The sequence below is a fragment of the Pinus tabuliformis genome, chromosome 1_1 (assembly GCF_031772625.1).
Source record: "Pinus tabuliformis cultivar Carrire ecotype Pingquan chromosome 1_1, CPIR1, whole genome shotgun sequence".
Lineage (NCBI taxonomy): Eukaryota > Viridiplantae > Streptophyta > Pinopsida > Pinales > Pinaceae > Pinus > Pinus tabuliformis.
The window spans coordinates 119,417,759-119,434,525 of record NC_142297.1 but is presented as its reverse complement, the minus strand read 5'-3'; the positions used below and the strand labels follow the sequence as shown (position 1 = coordinate 119,434,525).

The following is a 16,767-nucleotide window of genomic DNA, read 5'->3' as shown; positions in this document are numbered from 1 at the left end:
GCCTTTCCACTTGATCAAATATTCCTTGATTGTACGATGTCAAAGCTTTCTTTCTCTAGTAGATAAAATACCTTATGGTTCTAGAATGACCCTTCTCTCGTCATCCAAGGATGGAAGCATTGTTTGCACTGATTGATTGTTGCCTAGTGCCCTTTTAAGGCAGGGTACATGGAAGACGTTGTAAACACGACTTGTCTCTGGAAGGCTTAAACCATATGCAACTTGGCTAATTTTTTTGTTGAACTGATAAGGTCCATAGAACTTTGGTGCCAATTTGTTTTTTCCTTTCTGTTTTAAAGATAATTGTTTGTATGGTTGGAGCTTGACAAACACCCATTCTCCGACTTCAAACTCTCTTTCGGTTCTGTTACAGTCTGCTTGTTGCTTTATACGATTCCTTGCATTATTCAAGTTTTCTTTTAATATTTGGACGAATTTTTGGGTTTCTTCTAGTTGATCTTTAACAGCAGGTAGATTTGTCTGGCCAACAGCTAGATCGTTCCATTTTGGGGGTTCATGCCCATATAAAGCTTGAAATGGCGTCATTTTTGCTGATGTATGATAAGTGGAATTATATCACCACTCAGCAAAATGTAACAATTTAGCCCACTTATTTTGTTTTTCTGTAGCGTAGCAACGTATGTAGGCCTCCAAACATTTATTGACAACCTCTATTTGGCCTTCTGTTTGAGGGTGATAAGCAACACTCATATTTAGGTAGGTTCCTACATGGTTGAACAATTCCTTCCAGAAATTACCCTTGAACTTGGCATCTCTATCACTCACAATGACTTTCGGAAAACCGTGTAACCTATATATATTTTTGCAAAATATTTCAATGATTTCTTTTGCTGAGTATGATTTCTTTATTGCCATAAAGTGAGCATATTTGGTGACTCTGTCGACTGCTACGAAAATCTTGTCCTTGCCTTCAGATATTGGTAATCCTTCGATAAAGTCCATCGAGATTTCTTCCCATTTCTTATTTGGAATGTTTAAAGGGCGAAGTAATCCCGGTGTCGTAATATTTTCACTTTTATTCCTTTGACATGTGTCACATTCTGCTACATACTTCTGAATATCGCGATTCATTCCCTTCCAAAAGAAGGATTAATGTGCATTGTAGTAAGTGTTAAAGAATCCTACATGTCCAGTTGACGGTGAGTCATGTGATTCCTTGAGTATCTTAAATTTAAACTTGGAATTTGTATTTAAATAGATTATTCCCTTGTACCATAGGATATCATTCTTCTACTCAAATTTTGAGTTGTTAGGAAGGTTATTGATTATTGCCATTATTTCTAGATCCTTGGCATACTCACTTCAAATTTCGTTAAGCCACTCAGGAACAACAACCGAAATTGCAAGTAGTGTTGGTTCTTCATCTTTCTTGGATAGGGCATCTGTTACTACATTGTCTTTACCTCTTTTATGTAGTATTTCCAAGTCAAAAGCGGCAATTTTTTCAATCCATTTTTGTTGTTCTTCGTAAAGTGTTTTTTGTTGAAGGAGATGTTGGAGACTGTTGTGGTTTGTTCGAATGTTGGAATGGAAAACTTACTTCCCAAAAGATATTGCCTAATTTTTTCAATCCATTTTTGTTGTTCTTTGAAAAGTGTTTTTTGTTGAAGGAGATGTTGGAGACTGTTGTGGTTTGTTCGAATGGAAAACTTACTTCCCAAAAGATATTGCCTCCACTTAGCTAGTGCGTGCATGATAGCTAGTATTTCTTTGTTGTATGTGGATATGAGGCGTTCTCTTTTGTTAAGCTTCCTACTTTCAAAAGCTATTAGATGTCCTTGTTGCATTAATATTGCACCTATACTGAATCCGGAAGCATCACACTCAATGATAAATGGTTTAGAAAAATCTAATGTTGCTAATACGGGAGCATTAGACATAATTTCCTTTAATGTTTCAAAACACCTTCCTGCTTCCTCATCCCACAGAAACGAATTCTTCTTTAAAAGATTTGTCAGAAGTGCAGTTATATGTACATAGTTTTTAATAAACCTTCGGTAATATCCCGTCGAACCTAAGAACCCTCTTAGCTTGGATATATTGACAGGTTTGGTCCATTCTTTTATAGCTTTGATTTTATTAGGGTCCACCTTTACACCTTCATGGAATATAATGTGTCCAAGGTATTCTACTTCTTCCTTTCCGAAGGTGCATTGGATCTTTTTGCATAAAATTGATGTTCTTTAACTAGTGTAAGAATTTTGCCCATATGTTGCAAGTGCTCTTTCCAAGTTTTACTGTAAATTAGAATATCATCAAAGAATACTAATACAACCTTCCTAAGATGTGGACGAAATAATTCGTTCATAGTTGCTTGAAATGTTGCTGGTGCATTGGTTAATCCAAACGGCATTACTTTAAATTCATAGTGACCTTCATGTGGTTGGAATGTCGTTTTTGGTATGTCTTCCAATCTGATTCTAATTTGATAGTAGCCTGATCTTAAGTCCAATTTTGAGAAGTACTTTGCGCCATGTAGCTCATCCAACATTTCGTCGATAAAGGGAATTCAGAACTTGTTTTTGATTGTTATTTTGTTTAATCCTCTATAATCAATGCATAGCCTGAATGAACCATCCTTCTTCCTTACCAATACCACTCGAGTAGCAAATGACTTTTACTTTTCGAGATGATCCCACACGATTAATCTCTCAATTTCCATTTTTTGGTGATGTGGATATCGGTATGGCTTGATGTTGACGGTGTCTGACCTTGCCTTGACTTCTATTGTATGCTCAATTTCCCTATTAGGTGGCATTTTCATAGATAGGTCTTGAAATACTTTTTCATGCTTCTGAATTAGATCTTGTATCTCTGGTGACTCTTCACTAGTCATATTTGCAGATAACATTTCTAATTGGTGACATTGTACTACATAAGCGGGTGCTCCTTTTCGAATCATCTTCATCATCTGAGATGATGATACAATTTGATTCTCTGGTGCTTGGAATCCATGTAATTTGTACTTCTGACCTCCCCATTTGAATTTTATTAATTGTATTTGATGGTTGGCAGCATAAGTACCAAAGTTCGTAGCCATTGGATACCTAAGACTACATCTACTCCTCCTAACGGTACTATGAAGAACTGAGACTCTAAATTAAAGTCTTGAATTTGCAATTTGACCTTATGGCATTTCCCCACCTTTTCAATCTTCTTATCGTCAGCTACCATCACTTTTATGTTTGGTAAGGGAAATGAAAAAATATTGAGTCTCTTTGCCACAGTTGCATCTCAAAAATTGTGTATGCTACCAAAGTCGATGAGAACCACTACGTTGTTCTTCTTTATGTGTCCTTTTAACTTTCTGAGGTTGTGATATACCTATCATAGCTAATAGTGACACTTGCGGAATACTTCCATCATCTAATTCTAGTGAGAATTTTGGGGCATCTTCTATTTCTTCTATGTCAGAATCTTCACTGTTTAAATCATTCGTTGCTTCACAATTATATAGGTTCTTTGGTTCTTTTCCTTTAGCACATCTATGTTTTGGGTCCCACTTCTCACCACAGTGTTTGCATTTACCCTCTTTTATCCTTTTCATTTCCACATTAAATTTTCCATCTTCACGACGATGTGGTGGAAAATATCTTGTATTATTTGAGTTCACATACTGGGGTATTCTTCGTCTTGAATACGTTTTTTCCAATTTTGACCAAAATATTTGTTCACATTTCTTTTCGACTGTTTTTGCTTTTCGTCTTGCTACTTCTATTGATGTAATGTCATGCATCTCAAGTTCTACTTGTAAATGGGTTTTGAATCCCGAGACGTATGATTGAATTAGACGAGATTCTGATAACCCAGGGGCTCGTGTTACTAAGGTCTCCCATTCTTGAGTGTATTCGTCAACACTTCCTTTTTGTCGTAATTTGATGAATTTTGAAAAGAACTCTTCTTTCTTTACACCTTAGAATCTTTTAAAAAATGCATCCTTAAATTTTCTCCAACTAATGACGTGTGCTTTTTTTTTCCACCACATATACCAATTATATGCTTCCCCTTCCATTTTCATGGATGTGTGCCTGAGCTTTTCGTTATCATCATTGATGTCATATATCTCAAAGTTTTCTTTTGCTTTATTTATCCATGCAACATTGTTTTTTCGTTTCCATCGAATTTAGACATCTCGAATTTTGCCCTTGGCTGGTATATCGCTAATGGTTAAGCGAAAAAGGGTGTTGATTGGTAAAGGTATCCCAAAGTTGCTTGTTTATAAGAGTCGCGTTATTCATTTCTTGGTGGGGTGTCGCTGATTTTTTTGGGGATTCAGCTTTTTCTAGAGAGCCTGTTGATTTCGTTGAATCTGATAAGTTGTGCTCTTGATTTTCTTCATCTTCTTATAGTAGTTGTGCCAGTGTATAATCCATCTTTTTACACAGAAGTTTCAGCAATGTTAAGGTCTCTTTATGATCCACCTCTGATTGCACACGTTGATGCTCCATCTTTATTTCTATTCGATTTGTCGTATCCTGAAGACTTTTGATATCGTCAGCCTGCCCCTTAAGCTTGATCTAGAAATCATCTAATCTTTTATTGACCTTATCGTTGTTGTTATTTATCTTATGCTCTGCGTCAACCAATTTTTTTTGGAAATCCACTATTGTCATTGTTGACATTGAGCGAATTTGTGGAGGCGTGTATTTATCTGCCAGCTCAAAATTTTAATTTTTTTTAATTAATTAATTAAATTGATGTTTTATATATATATATTACTATCCCGAACAGTCATGTCCAACTGATGGGAACCTTTGACTGTTCAAAAAGCTATCGAATATCACTGCAGGCTACGGATTTGGACGGCACAATGAATTGAGACCCGCGGAATAAGTGGTTATTTGGTGAAGTTCAACTGGTGGACGACGAATTATGGAACGACAAGAAGCACGAGGGAACGAGTATAGCGGCTGAGGCAGGAAGGTTTGTTGTCCTGCATGGCAAGGAAAATGAGCAGCAAAGACGAAATTCGAATGAAGCGGCGGAATTGGAACAAGGAACAAGGGGGCAGTGGTCGTGGACTGTTGGTGAGAGAAGTGTGGGAAGGGAAAAAAAAATGCAGTGGAAGGATGGATGAATGTGGAACAATGATTTTGGATCACGACAGCGAAGATGAGTAGATAGAGGGTGACGGAGAATAGCAGAACATGAACTATATAGCTCTAGACCAAGAACGAACTGCTCTGATACCAATGAAGTGAAAACTTCTTGATTGACCAAAGATGATTGTTTACAGTTGGGGTTTCTGGCTTATATATCGCCATGGGCACCCTTTGGGGAAAGGGTGTGATCTTATGATCGTGCCCTTTCATCTAATTAACCTAAAATTAAATACTAACTAATTTTTTACATAACAATGACCATCGAATTTATTGTTAAAATACAGAAAATGTTTCATTAAACTAAAGATTGTTAATTGTCACAATTAAAAAATTACCACATATTGTTTTTGGAGAGGACAACCAAGGCCTTAACTTAGGGAAGAAAAGGAAAAAATTCCATATTTATAATCATTAACAGAGACAAAATTCGAGAGGAAAAGAAAGATAGAGTCGTTGTTATTGAATCACCATTTGGCGCTCTCTTATAAATAAAAAGCTATTGTTGAATGGTGTCGTTACATATTTGCAATAACATCCCCAATCCTCGAACAATGGAGAGACAATGCTAGATCCATATATCAGACTTGTCGAGGACGTCGTTAAACTCATTCGATGGTATTCCCATTCACCTTCATTGGCTTTCATCGCTAGATTACATCAGTAGGGCTTTAGAAAGGGATGTATGGATGCAGCCCAGAGGACGCGACTCATTTGCCATTTCATAAATCAATATATTAAGCTCATGCTCAGCTATAACAAGGCACAAAATGTCACATGGGAAAGGAGAAACCTCCTGGCACATATCTAACAACAGATGATTGAATGGAAAGCTTTGAGTGTCTCTTGTCTCTGTCATGTAGTCTGAAACTCACTTCAGCACACAGCGGGATTTGATTCTCTAATTTAATAATATAGTGCATGATACGCATGCAATAAGCCACACAAAAACCTTTGTTTTAGAGTCAAAGTTGTGTATTGATATAGAGGAGGAGGATGTGAGGATTAATAATTGTAAAAGAAAGGATAAATCTACGAACCATCATTAGAGTGAAGTTTTGAGAATAATCACCGAAATTGTGAGAGCGAAACGAACTTGGCATAGGTTATGCGAAAATGTGGTCGCGAACTTTATCTTGTACCTCTTCACCTATGAAAGCTCGCACAAGGAGAGTCAGTATCTTTCTCCATCTTCCAATGGTGGTAAGGCCCAAGGGAGATTAGCTATGGAATATAGGCTTCTGGTTTCATCGTTAGTAAATGAGTCACTGCGCGCTGGTTCACAACCATGTTTAGTCGAGGATCATCGATTCAATTTCAAATTCCAAACCAGTAATGGCACGGATTCAAGCTCTGTGGGCAAGCCTTATGCAGTCTCCAAAGTATGCTAGCTGGCTGTCATCCTCGGCTTGCCTTCCATACCAAAACGACAGGCTTGAAGGAGTAATGAAGAGGCAACACATGGTGAGGTTTGTCAATGGAACCTGGTGAATTGCTGAAATCCATCTAACTGCATTGAAATAAATAAAATAGCGTGCTTCGAAATTCAAATCAAATGGGTAGATGAGTATTAATGTCGACGGACTGGATTATGTACTACCATGTATGCTATGTCCATGAAGCGAATTCTCGTCAGTATTGTATGGTCATGGAGTAGTCGCCGAAAATAATTGCATTATTTGTTGCCAAGAAACCAAGGAGATGGGAGTCCCCATATCGAGGCGGCCAAAACCCACTGTCAGGGTACTGTCTCTCGTACTCTTACGCTGTAATAAATATCCTATAGTGGTGGAAATAAGGCTTGCCGAAAATAAATAGCTTTCTATAGGGCATTAATTGAGCGGCGTTGTATAGGCCCACCTTTCGATTTTGGCTTTGGCAAAATCAAAAAGTGGGCATATACAGCTGCCACTCAATTAATGCCCTATAGTATGCTGAATATTTGTTGTTGTATCTCCCACTTCTACACTTTGATTGTATAGAGTTCCTGCATTACTAAGAATTTTCATCTCGGAGAAATTGGTGTTGTATTTTAAACATGCAATATTTATATAAGAACCAAAGGAGCAGTCTAATATTAGGTGTCCTCGTCTTTTTCGCTAGAATTTGGCAATATAATTTTTGGCAAGATTGCAAATTTTATCTGTTTAAAATCAGTTTTTGACAGCATAAATAGATTTAGCCGCTGAAAATCCTACTGGGCACTTGAATTCTGCATATTATACACTTAGAAACTTGTGATTTCAAGAAATCTCTACCAGATTCGGGTCAAAATCGACTGAAAAAAAGCAGAAAACATCTAACAGTTAGACTACATTTGAGTCAAATGTTATATTGCAAATTGATCCATAAACCAGATCCAAGGAGGAAAGTTACCTACTCCATCCTACCATTACAGCTCCACATCAGCCCTCCCATATTAGCTCTATCTGAGAATCGGAATGAAAACTCTCCCATGAAATATCGAGCATCGGCCAGGGTACAGTGACTTTTGTTTGTAATGCCCTTGGCCAGGAATAGCTGAATGGAGGATGCCAAATACACAGGAGAGTGGAAGAGAGCTGGAAGGGCTTAAAGAGGGAAGACACCAAAGAGCACAGGTAGCCGGGAGAGTTTAAAAACAACAGTGCTGAGAACACAGAGAAGCTTGAATCGACAGTGGCTCTGTAGTTAGTTGTTGCAACCGAACCATAGAGAGCCACAGTTTTATAATCCCATATTCTTCCGTCAATAATAAAGAATAATCTTTGTCCCCTGGATTGTCTCTCACCTATCTCACACCATAAGTTCTCCAAGACAAATCTCATGGTGTTTACTGAGAATTTTTTATAATCGTTGTTTTATTATAGTCAGTCACAGAGTATCCTGATCTCTGGTTTTTCAGTTTGCCGTTAACACAGTATCACATAGTAGCTTACTTGGTGTGGTATGGTTGCTGAATCGCATCCTAATAAGCAAAACAGCCTCGTACCACGTGGGTTTAATTGCACAGCAGCTTTGTGTATATATTCTTGAAAGGGAATGTGCACACGATTACCCTTCAACACTGTAGCAACATGTAACTCTGTTTTGGAGACATGTACGGCTGCTTAGCTCCAACCCACTGCAAGGATTGAGGGAATGGAAGTTTAGTGTAGTGTTCAACTCCATTTCAATGCTCCAAGGCCATTCCTGAGACCAGAGAATGGAATAATTTCCCCTGCTGTTCTATGAAATTGTCTGTAATGTTTATTCTTCTACATTGATCCACACCACTGAAGTATGCTGAATGGAACATTCTAGCACAATAAACGGATTAGACATTACCGTGATACAAAAGCTCTTTGTCATTGTAATAGCAGAGCATAACTGCAGGTTGGTAAGCCATGGAAACATTTGGGTCACCTTTATGATATAGATGGCACCCTTGTTTAACCAACATCAGAGTTAAGGTCTGTGTAAACTGATTTGCAGCTGCTGGAACTTTGAATAATCAGCAGGGAGAGAAAAGGAAATATGTCTGAAGTGATTACACCCAGAATTACTCAAGTCTCAAATATCAGATCACAGATAGAAGAATATCTAAAGCCGAAACTGAGTTTCTTCCAAATGCAATGAATGTGTAGCAGTTCACTAGATAGTATGGATCAATTTACATATCAGACTTCATCCAACAAAAGGGAGAGAACATTGATTTTGTTTTGGCTCAGTTTTATCTAAAATTACAATTCAAGCGATGTCTGTGGGAGCATGTGCATTGACTCATAACGGACTTCATCCAACAAAAGGGAGAGAACATTGATTTTGTTTTGGCTCAGTTTTATCTAAAATTACAATTCAAGCGATGTCTGTGGGAGCATGTGCATTGACTCATAACGGGCTCTCGATTATTAATTAGTGCATAGCATATATATTTTGCCTTTGTCGAATCAAGTTTATTTAACTGTTAATTCAAACAGATAGGTGTAGTGAATATTTTTATTTTGATTTTGCACTGCCAAAGATCAAAGCTTGAACCTAACTATGTAAATTAGGCACTTGAGTTCCTAATATGCAAACTATAAAATGTTTATTGACGTATTTGTAAAATTATTAAAATTTATAATGATTTTTTATATAATCCCTATACAATGCTGGCGATGTTTAAGGTGAAATAAATTTATATTGTAAAATTTGGGCGAATTATTTTTACAAAAACTGGAAATTGGCGAATTTTTTTTGGAAAAATCATGGAAAATTAGCCCACCTGCTAATATTAGCCCCTAAAATTTTCCATGATTAAAAATGTGCGTCCAAGTTTATTTGCTTTTCTGAAATTCTGTAATCACATAACCATCAAAAATGTATCAAGCTTACAAATAAATATTATCTCCACTGAAGACACCCCTGTGTCCGAAACCAGCTTGTCACCTCATCTTCAAGTTACAAATTGGATATCTTAGCAATATAATTAATTCAAGGGATTAATAATCAATGCAGAAACAGCACACTCCAGTTACAAAGTCGGAACCCAATTAATACAACCCAAAACATAAATGTCTTAAATGAAATTTTAACCAGCTCAATTGACTTACGATAATCTACAAAATTCTAAAATATATGAAGGGTACACTTATCATATCTGCATCGACACATGCAAACCTTGCCTTCATCCATCAATAAGCATCGAGATTCACAGGAAAATAAGTTGGTCAAGTATATGAAGTTATGGAGGTTACAAGCTATGCCTATTTTTAAAAGAAGAAAGTGTGATGCCCCTATTCTACTTTTAAGTGTGTCCTTAACTTTTGTTATGCCCATTAATGCCAACCTCAGTGACCCACCCGTGAAAATTACATAAACATTAGAATAAATTGGTTTTGTCAACCGTGAACAGTCAATAGATAGACAGAAAACAATCAGACTCCGAAGTCTTGCATAGTGGCGATAATATGATTGCAAAGATGGCTACCCAAATGGTATAAATATATGCAATGCAGAACAAAACACTTCAATAGCCATTTCCGTCAGACCAAAATTGACCACATTTACAAACATCATAATTGCATGAATTTGATCAATCAAAGAAATGTGAAACCTTGTGTCAAAATACAAAAGCTTCTTGCTACATATCAGACAGCCCTGGCAACCTTTCGCCGCTCTATTTGATTTGTCAAAGGGCACTGCATTTCTGTCCAGCTGATTGGGATCATTGCTGCACCTGAATATATAAGACAAACAACTCACAATTTTGGCAGGGAAGATGTTCTATGAATAAATAGCCATCATGAATAGTTCATTATGTATGAAAATAGAAAGGATATGATTGTGTGCTACATTTGATTTATTTAAGTACTGCAAGACTGCTCCCTACAATGACAAGAAAAATACTTCACAAAACAAACAGCCATCCAAAATATAATTTTCCTGCTAGTCCTCCATACGGGAAAATAATATCTTTAAAAACAGTCGGCTTAGGAGCTGCTCTTTCTATAGGCATCTGATAAAGAGCAGACAAATGTTGAAATAATATCAAAATTATGAGGATAACTAACTGCAGGAGCTTTATGCGTAATCATTTATATCTTTAGACCAATTTTATGTTCTCACAAAGTTATAAGATGTATGGTGATCTCTTCATCAAACCCTAATCCAAGCATGTAGAAACCCTTCATATTTTTCACAGCATTTATCAACATGTGCACCCATGAGCAAGAGAGACAAATACTTAAATAAAGACAACAATACACCAAGTTTAACAAAGTAGCACGAGAGAGACAGAGAAGTGTCCTTGGGTGTTTACAGCTCTTGATCCAGTAATGAATGAAGGAACTATAAATGAGGATTATATGTGTATCTATACACATCCTCCTAGATTTGCGGAGTAACTCCAAGAAGGTAACTAGGCCAACCTAGTTATAAATAATAAAGCACGTAAGTTGCCAATATAGAGGCTCATTAGATCCCTCTCGGTGCAGAATATGATATCAAGAGATAGATATACGATCTCATGATATATTGGTCTTCAGATATCCAATGTATCATATCATATAATATGTTAATCCGAGATATATTATGTGATCTCTTCATATGCATGGTAGATCCGATCCAGTGGGACCTCCTCTGAGGCAATGGGATTTTAGGAAGGGCATTATCGTGTTGCAAGAAGTATATTGTGATGTGAAGAAGACCTTATTCCCTGTGATACAAAGATTACCTAATCTCTGTGATGAGAAGTGCGTAGATATGATCTCTGTGATGCCTTCAAACTCTGATGCAAGAGGTCCATTATCCCTGTGATGAAATCAGTGACTCTTATCTCTGTGATGCAAAGACTACAATCTTTGTGATGCGAAGTCTCTGTGATGCATGCGAAGACATAATCTATGTGAGACGAAGTTCACCTATTTCTGTCATGTGAAGAAGACCTTGATCTCTGTCATGTGAAGAAGGCTAGGATCTCAGTTGATGCGAGAAGACTGTGATCCTTATGATACAAAAAGTCTGCCAATCTCTAAGATGCAAGTAACGCAAAGAGGTCAGTGATCTTGTAGTAACAATGATACATAATAACGGGGACCTTGCTCGTATGGTAGCAGTAACCTTGTTCTTATATGATACACAATGATGCATGATAACAGGGACCTTGCTCTCATGGTAACGGTAACATTGTTCTGATATGATACATAATTATACATGATGACAGTACCCTGGTTCATGATGACAGTGCCCTAGGCCCCTAGTTCATATGGCAGTGATAATGATACTTGATGAACAGTGACCTTAACATGGCAATCTAAGTCACTTGACACGGGGATTCGGGATTCATAGGATTCGGGATTCGTAGTGTCGGATTCGGACACATTGACCACTTGGAACAGGACACGTAGGATTCGTTATATATATAGATATTAAAAATTAGATATTTCTTACACAAATTTTAATTAATGATACAAATTTATTGATTTCAAACATAGATCTTCATCTATAGCATGCATAGTACATTCAAAATTCAAATACATGTCAATGGTCACATAAATCATGATTCATAATTCATAAATTAAAATGAAAGACAACTTACAACTACAAGATAGTAAGATAAACGCACTAACAACTGTAGTTTTCTCACTAAGTCATCGAATCAAAATGTGTTACATAGGTAGTGCCGGTGCAATGCCAATGGCAAATAGAAATAGAAAATATAAAACAACTACAGGTATACAAGCCTCAAGGCATCAATCCTCATCATCAGCATCAGAATCAGCATCAATGTCCTCATCACCATGGTCCCCACTACTCTCCTCTGCATTCTCCTCCTCCCCTGTATCCATAGTCGCCTCTGCATCTGCTGGTGTGGAGGATGACCCCTCTAAGTCATCAAATCTAACAGGGTCTAGCACTGGATCATTGAGATCCATGTTGGCCAATGCCAACTCAACACTGGTGTCCAGACCCATATCATCAAGAAAGACATCCCACATCTTTGTCTTTCCCCTCAACCACTCTTCCCTTTACCTGTAAATAAGACGAAGGTTGGTGTGCACATACACCATTGTTTCTGCCCTGGACTGCTCAAGCCTGCTCTTCTTCACACTATACAAATTCCCATATGTGCTCCAATTCCTCTCGCAACAAGAGGATGAAGTCACCTGAGAGAGGAGCCTCATGGCTAACTGCTGAAGAGGAGGGCTTGTTGCCCCATGATTTGCCCACCAAGAATAGGGCTTCTTAGCCCCCCTGTCTCTAATCACATCATAACCTCCAAATCGACCACTGCCAGTGGAAAACTCTGCAAAGGCATCCTCCACCTCATCAAGCAATGCACTATCCTGAAAAATCCGCCTGAATGCCTCTTTCCTCCCCTGTGAGATTTCACCATCCATGTGAGGAGGGAATCTGTGGGAAGGTCCACCATTCAGCCACTCATGGCTGTAGTATTTGGGGTTCAATGAGTGAGCCAAACAATGTAAAGGTGTACAATTCTTGTCCCATCTGCTAACAAGAATATCATGTATAGTATCATAGAAGGCCTCTGGTGATGTCTCATACTAGGGGCACTCACTTTGTAGAATAATGCTCCTCACAGACTCAATCTCCCACCAAACATCATCTAGCATTGTGTCCTTCACTCTTTTAGAGGCTACCTGATCTGTCTTTCTCCAAAAAAACCAAAACTCAGAAATAACCATGGACCCAAGAGCGATCTTGACCTCCCTCAACCTCTTCAACATCATGAATGAAGAGGCAAACTGTGTATCAACAATCTTCAAAAATGATATATTGGTGTACTCCTTGTAGATAGTGAGGGCATTTGTATGATTTTGCACAAAGTTACGGATATGTCGTGCATCCTCAATAATGTTACCAATCCAAAGCACATCAGAAGCAATGGATTTCAGTGCTAAGTTCAATGAATGGACAATACAAGGTGTCCAAAACACTTGTGGATATTTAGCTTCCATAATCATGCTAGCAGCCTTGCAAACAGGTGCATTATCTGTAATGATTTGCACACAAAAATCAACACCTACATCTTCAATAACTTTAATAAATAACTCACCAATAAATGGTGCATCCTTGTATTCTCCAAGTGTATCCATTGCTTTCATGAAAATTGGACCATTCAAGGAAGATACCATGAAGTTGATGATTGGGTGTCGTGTTGGATCTATCCATCCATCAGAAACAATGCTAACCCCAGATGTTGGCCATGATGCTATAATAGGCTCAAGCATTTTTTGCACCTCGTTTTTTGCCTTCGTCAACAATGTGGTTCTCAGCTTCTCTGACCCAGGAGGCACATACCCTAATGGAGCCCCTTGAGTTAGAGCTCGACACATCTCAATAAATAGAGGTGAGCGTGCAACATTAAATGATATGAAGTTTTGATAGAAGAAGAAGGCAATGGTGAGATCAAGCTCTTCCTGTCTCTCTTTTTGGAAAATCTTGTCCATTGGACCAAGTGTAATTGCTCTTCTTTTTGCTGCTTGTCCCCCAATAGAACTCTCAAACGGAAATTTGGTGGTGGCTTTCCTCAAAAATGGAAGGGGGTCTTCATTCTTGGGTTTTCTTGATTTTGAAGCCACATTTTCCATACCAACAGTGGACTCCTTTTCCAATTCTTTTCTCTTTTGTAAAGGAACAGCTTTACAAGCTCCAATCCCACAACCCGGTAAAGCCAACAAATGTGCTTTCACACGGAAATATGTGCTTTTGAAAGCAATGTGACAAAAGTTGCATCTCCATTGCACATTGCCTCCTCCCTTCCCCTTGGTGCTTGTCCCATCCTCTCTTGTGACATATTTCCACAATGGATATTTATCAATGTTGTCTCTAGGTCCTCCTCTTCCCTCAACACTACTTGCAGTAGACTCTGATGATATTGGGGGAGGAGGGGCATCTCCAATGGAGATATTCTTGCCCTTTGCCCCCTAACTGCCTCCTTTGATTGAGCCATGAATACTGTAAAAGAAATGAACAAAACATGCACAAATTTGCAAACAAAAAATAATCATATACAAACTGCTGTAATAGAATAAGAAATGCAAAAAAATGGAGCTGAAATGCACTCACCTGGTGCTTGAATCTCCTTGCCGAACGCTCTACTCCCTTAGCTCCTTGCTCCAAACCCTTCTCTCCTTGCAAACAGCTCAAACAATGCAGCACAAATGACAAACAACGTGAAAGAAACGAAGAAATGCGGCCTTTTTTAACCCGCTACAGTCACTTTTCTAGGATACGAATCCCAAAATCGGGATTCGCTCACCAAGCACGGGATTCGTACAGGATTTGTACAAATCCTAATAGGACACGTCGAATCCGAGTTAGGGATACGATTTTCAGGAGAATCGTATCGGACATGCAAGATTCGGGTTCGCCAGGCTATGTGGATGAATCCGATTACTTAGATGGCAATAGACTTTGGTGAATGACAGTGTGTTCATAACAGTGATGGATAGCAGTATTATGATAGTGATGTACGATTTGAGGATGATATGACAGTGATGGGAGAACCTCTATGACAGTGATAGCGACAGCGATGTATATTGTGCTCTTATGACAGTACGATATAGTTTGCTGCTGGAATTGGTCCTAGGTGGCCTAATGTGATTGATGATGATGTCTCATAATTATTGTACTTTATATCTCAGCTAAACTTTGATGAATATCTAATAGAAGAAGAATCTAGTTGGGTTTTCCCCCTTATGGGGTTTTGCCTTGGTCTCTAGGCTAAATCCTGGTGTCTCTATTGTGTATGTCTTTCTTTTGTTGTTTCTTACTGTTCCGCTGCATTGTTGATGGTCTAAGTAACCGAATTCGTCCATATAGCCCGGCGAACCCGAATCCTACATGTTTGATACGATTCTCCTGAAAATCGTATCCTAAACTCGGATTCGATGTGTCCTATTAGGATTTGTACGAATCTTGTACGAATCCCGTGCTTGGCCAGTGAATCCCGATTTTGGGATTCGTATCCCAGAAAAGTGACTGTCGCGGGTTAAAAAAGGCCGCATTTCTTCATTTCTTTCACGTTGTTTGTCATTTGTGCTGCATTGTTTGAGTTGTTTGCAAGGAGAGAAGGGTTTGGAGCAAGGAGCTAAGGGAGTAGAGCGTTCGGCAAGGAGATTCAAGCACCAGGTAAGTGCATTTCAGCTCCATTTTTTTGCATTTATTATTCTATTACAGCAGTTTGTATATGATTTTTTGTTTACAAATTTGTGCATGTTTTGTTTATTTCTTTTACAATATTCATGGCTCAATCAAAGGCAGCAGTTAGGGGGCAAAGAAAGGGCAAGAATGTCTCCATTGGAGATGCCCCTCCTCCCCCAATATCATCAGTCTGCTGCAAGTAATGTTGAGGGAAGAGGAGGGCCTAGAGACAACATAGATAAATATCCATTGTGGAAATATGTCACAAAAGAGGATGGGACAAGCACCAAGAGGAAGGGAGGAGGCAATGTGCAATGGAGATGCAACTTTGGTCACATTGCTTTCAAAAGCACATACTTCCGTGTGAAAGCACATTTGTTGGCTTTACCGGGTTGTGGGATTGGAGCTTGTAAAGTTGTTCCTTTACAAAAGAGAAAAGAATTGGAAAAGGAGTCCACTGTTGGTATGGAAAATGTGGCTTCAAAATCAAGAAAACCCAAGAATGAAGACCCCCTTCCATTTTTGAGGAAAGCCACCACCAAATTTCCATTTGAGAGTTCTATTGGGGGACAAGCAGCAAAAAGAAGAGCAATTGCACTTGGTCCAATGGACAAGATTTTCCAAAAAGAGAGACGGGAAGAGCTTGATCTCACCATTGCCTTCTTTTTCTATCAAAACTTCATATCATTTAATGTTGCACGCTCACCTCTATTTATTGAGATGTGTCGAGCTCTAACTCAAGGGGCTCCATCAGGGTATGTACCTCCTGGGTCAAAGAAGCTGAGAACCACATTGTTGACGAAGGCAAAAAAAGAGGTGCAAAAAATGCTTGAACCTATTGTAGCATCATGGCCAACATTTGGGTTTAGCATTGTTTCTGATAGATGGACAGATCCAGCATGACACCCAATCATCAACTTCATGGTGTCTTCCTTGAATGGTCCAATTTTCATGAAAGCAGTGGATACACTTGGAGAATACAAGGATGCACAATTTATTGGTGAGTTATTTATTAAAGTTATTGAAGATGTAGGTGTTG

At 38.4% G+C, this 16,767-nt stretch overlaps 1 protein-coding gene across 2 annotated transcripts in view; it reads right to left on the bottom strand.

Moving 5' to 3' along the window:
• Positions 1 to 9,776: 9,776 nt before the first annotated feature.
• Positions 9,777 to 16,767, bottom strand: part of LOC149211932 (Nucleic acid-binding, OB-fold-like protein) — a 167,608-nt gene continuing 160,617 nt past the window's right edge. For both annotated transcript variants that reach the window (XM_089391623.1, XM_089391622.1), the window contains one exon: positions 9,777 to 10,299. In XM_089391623.1, coding sequence (XP_089247749.1) covers positions 10,211 to 10,299 — 89 coding nt within the window. In that variant the 3' untranslated portion in view covers positions 9,777 to 10,210. The remainder of the gene's footprint in view (positions 10,300 to 16,767) is intronic.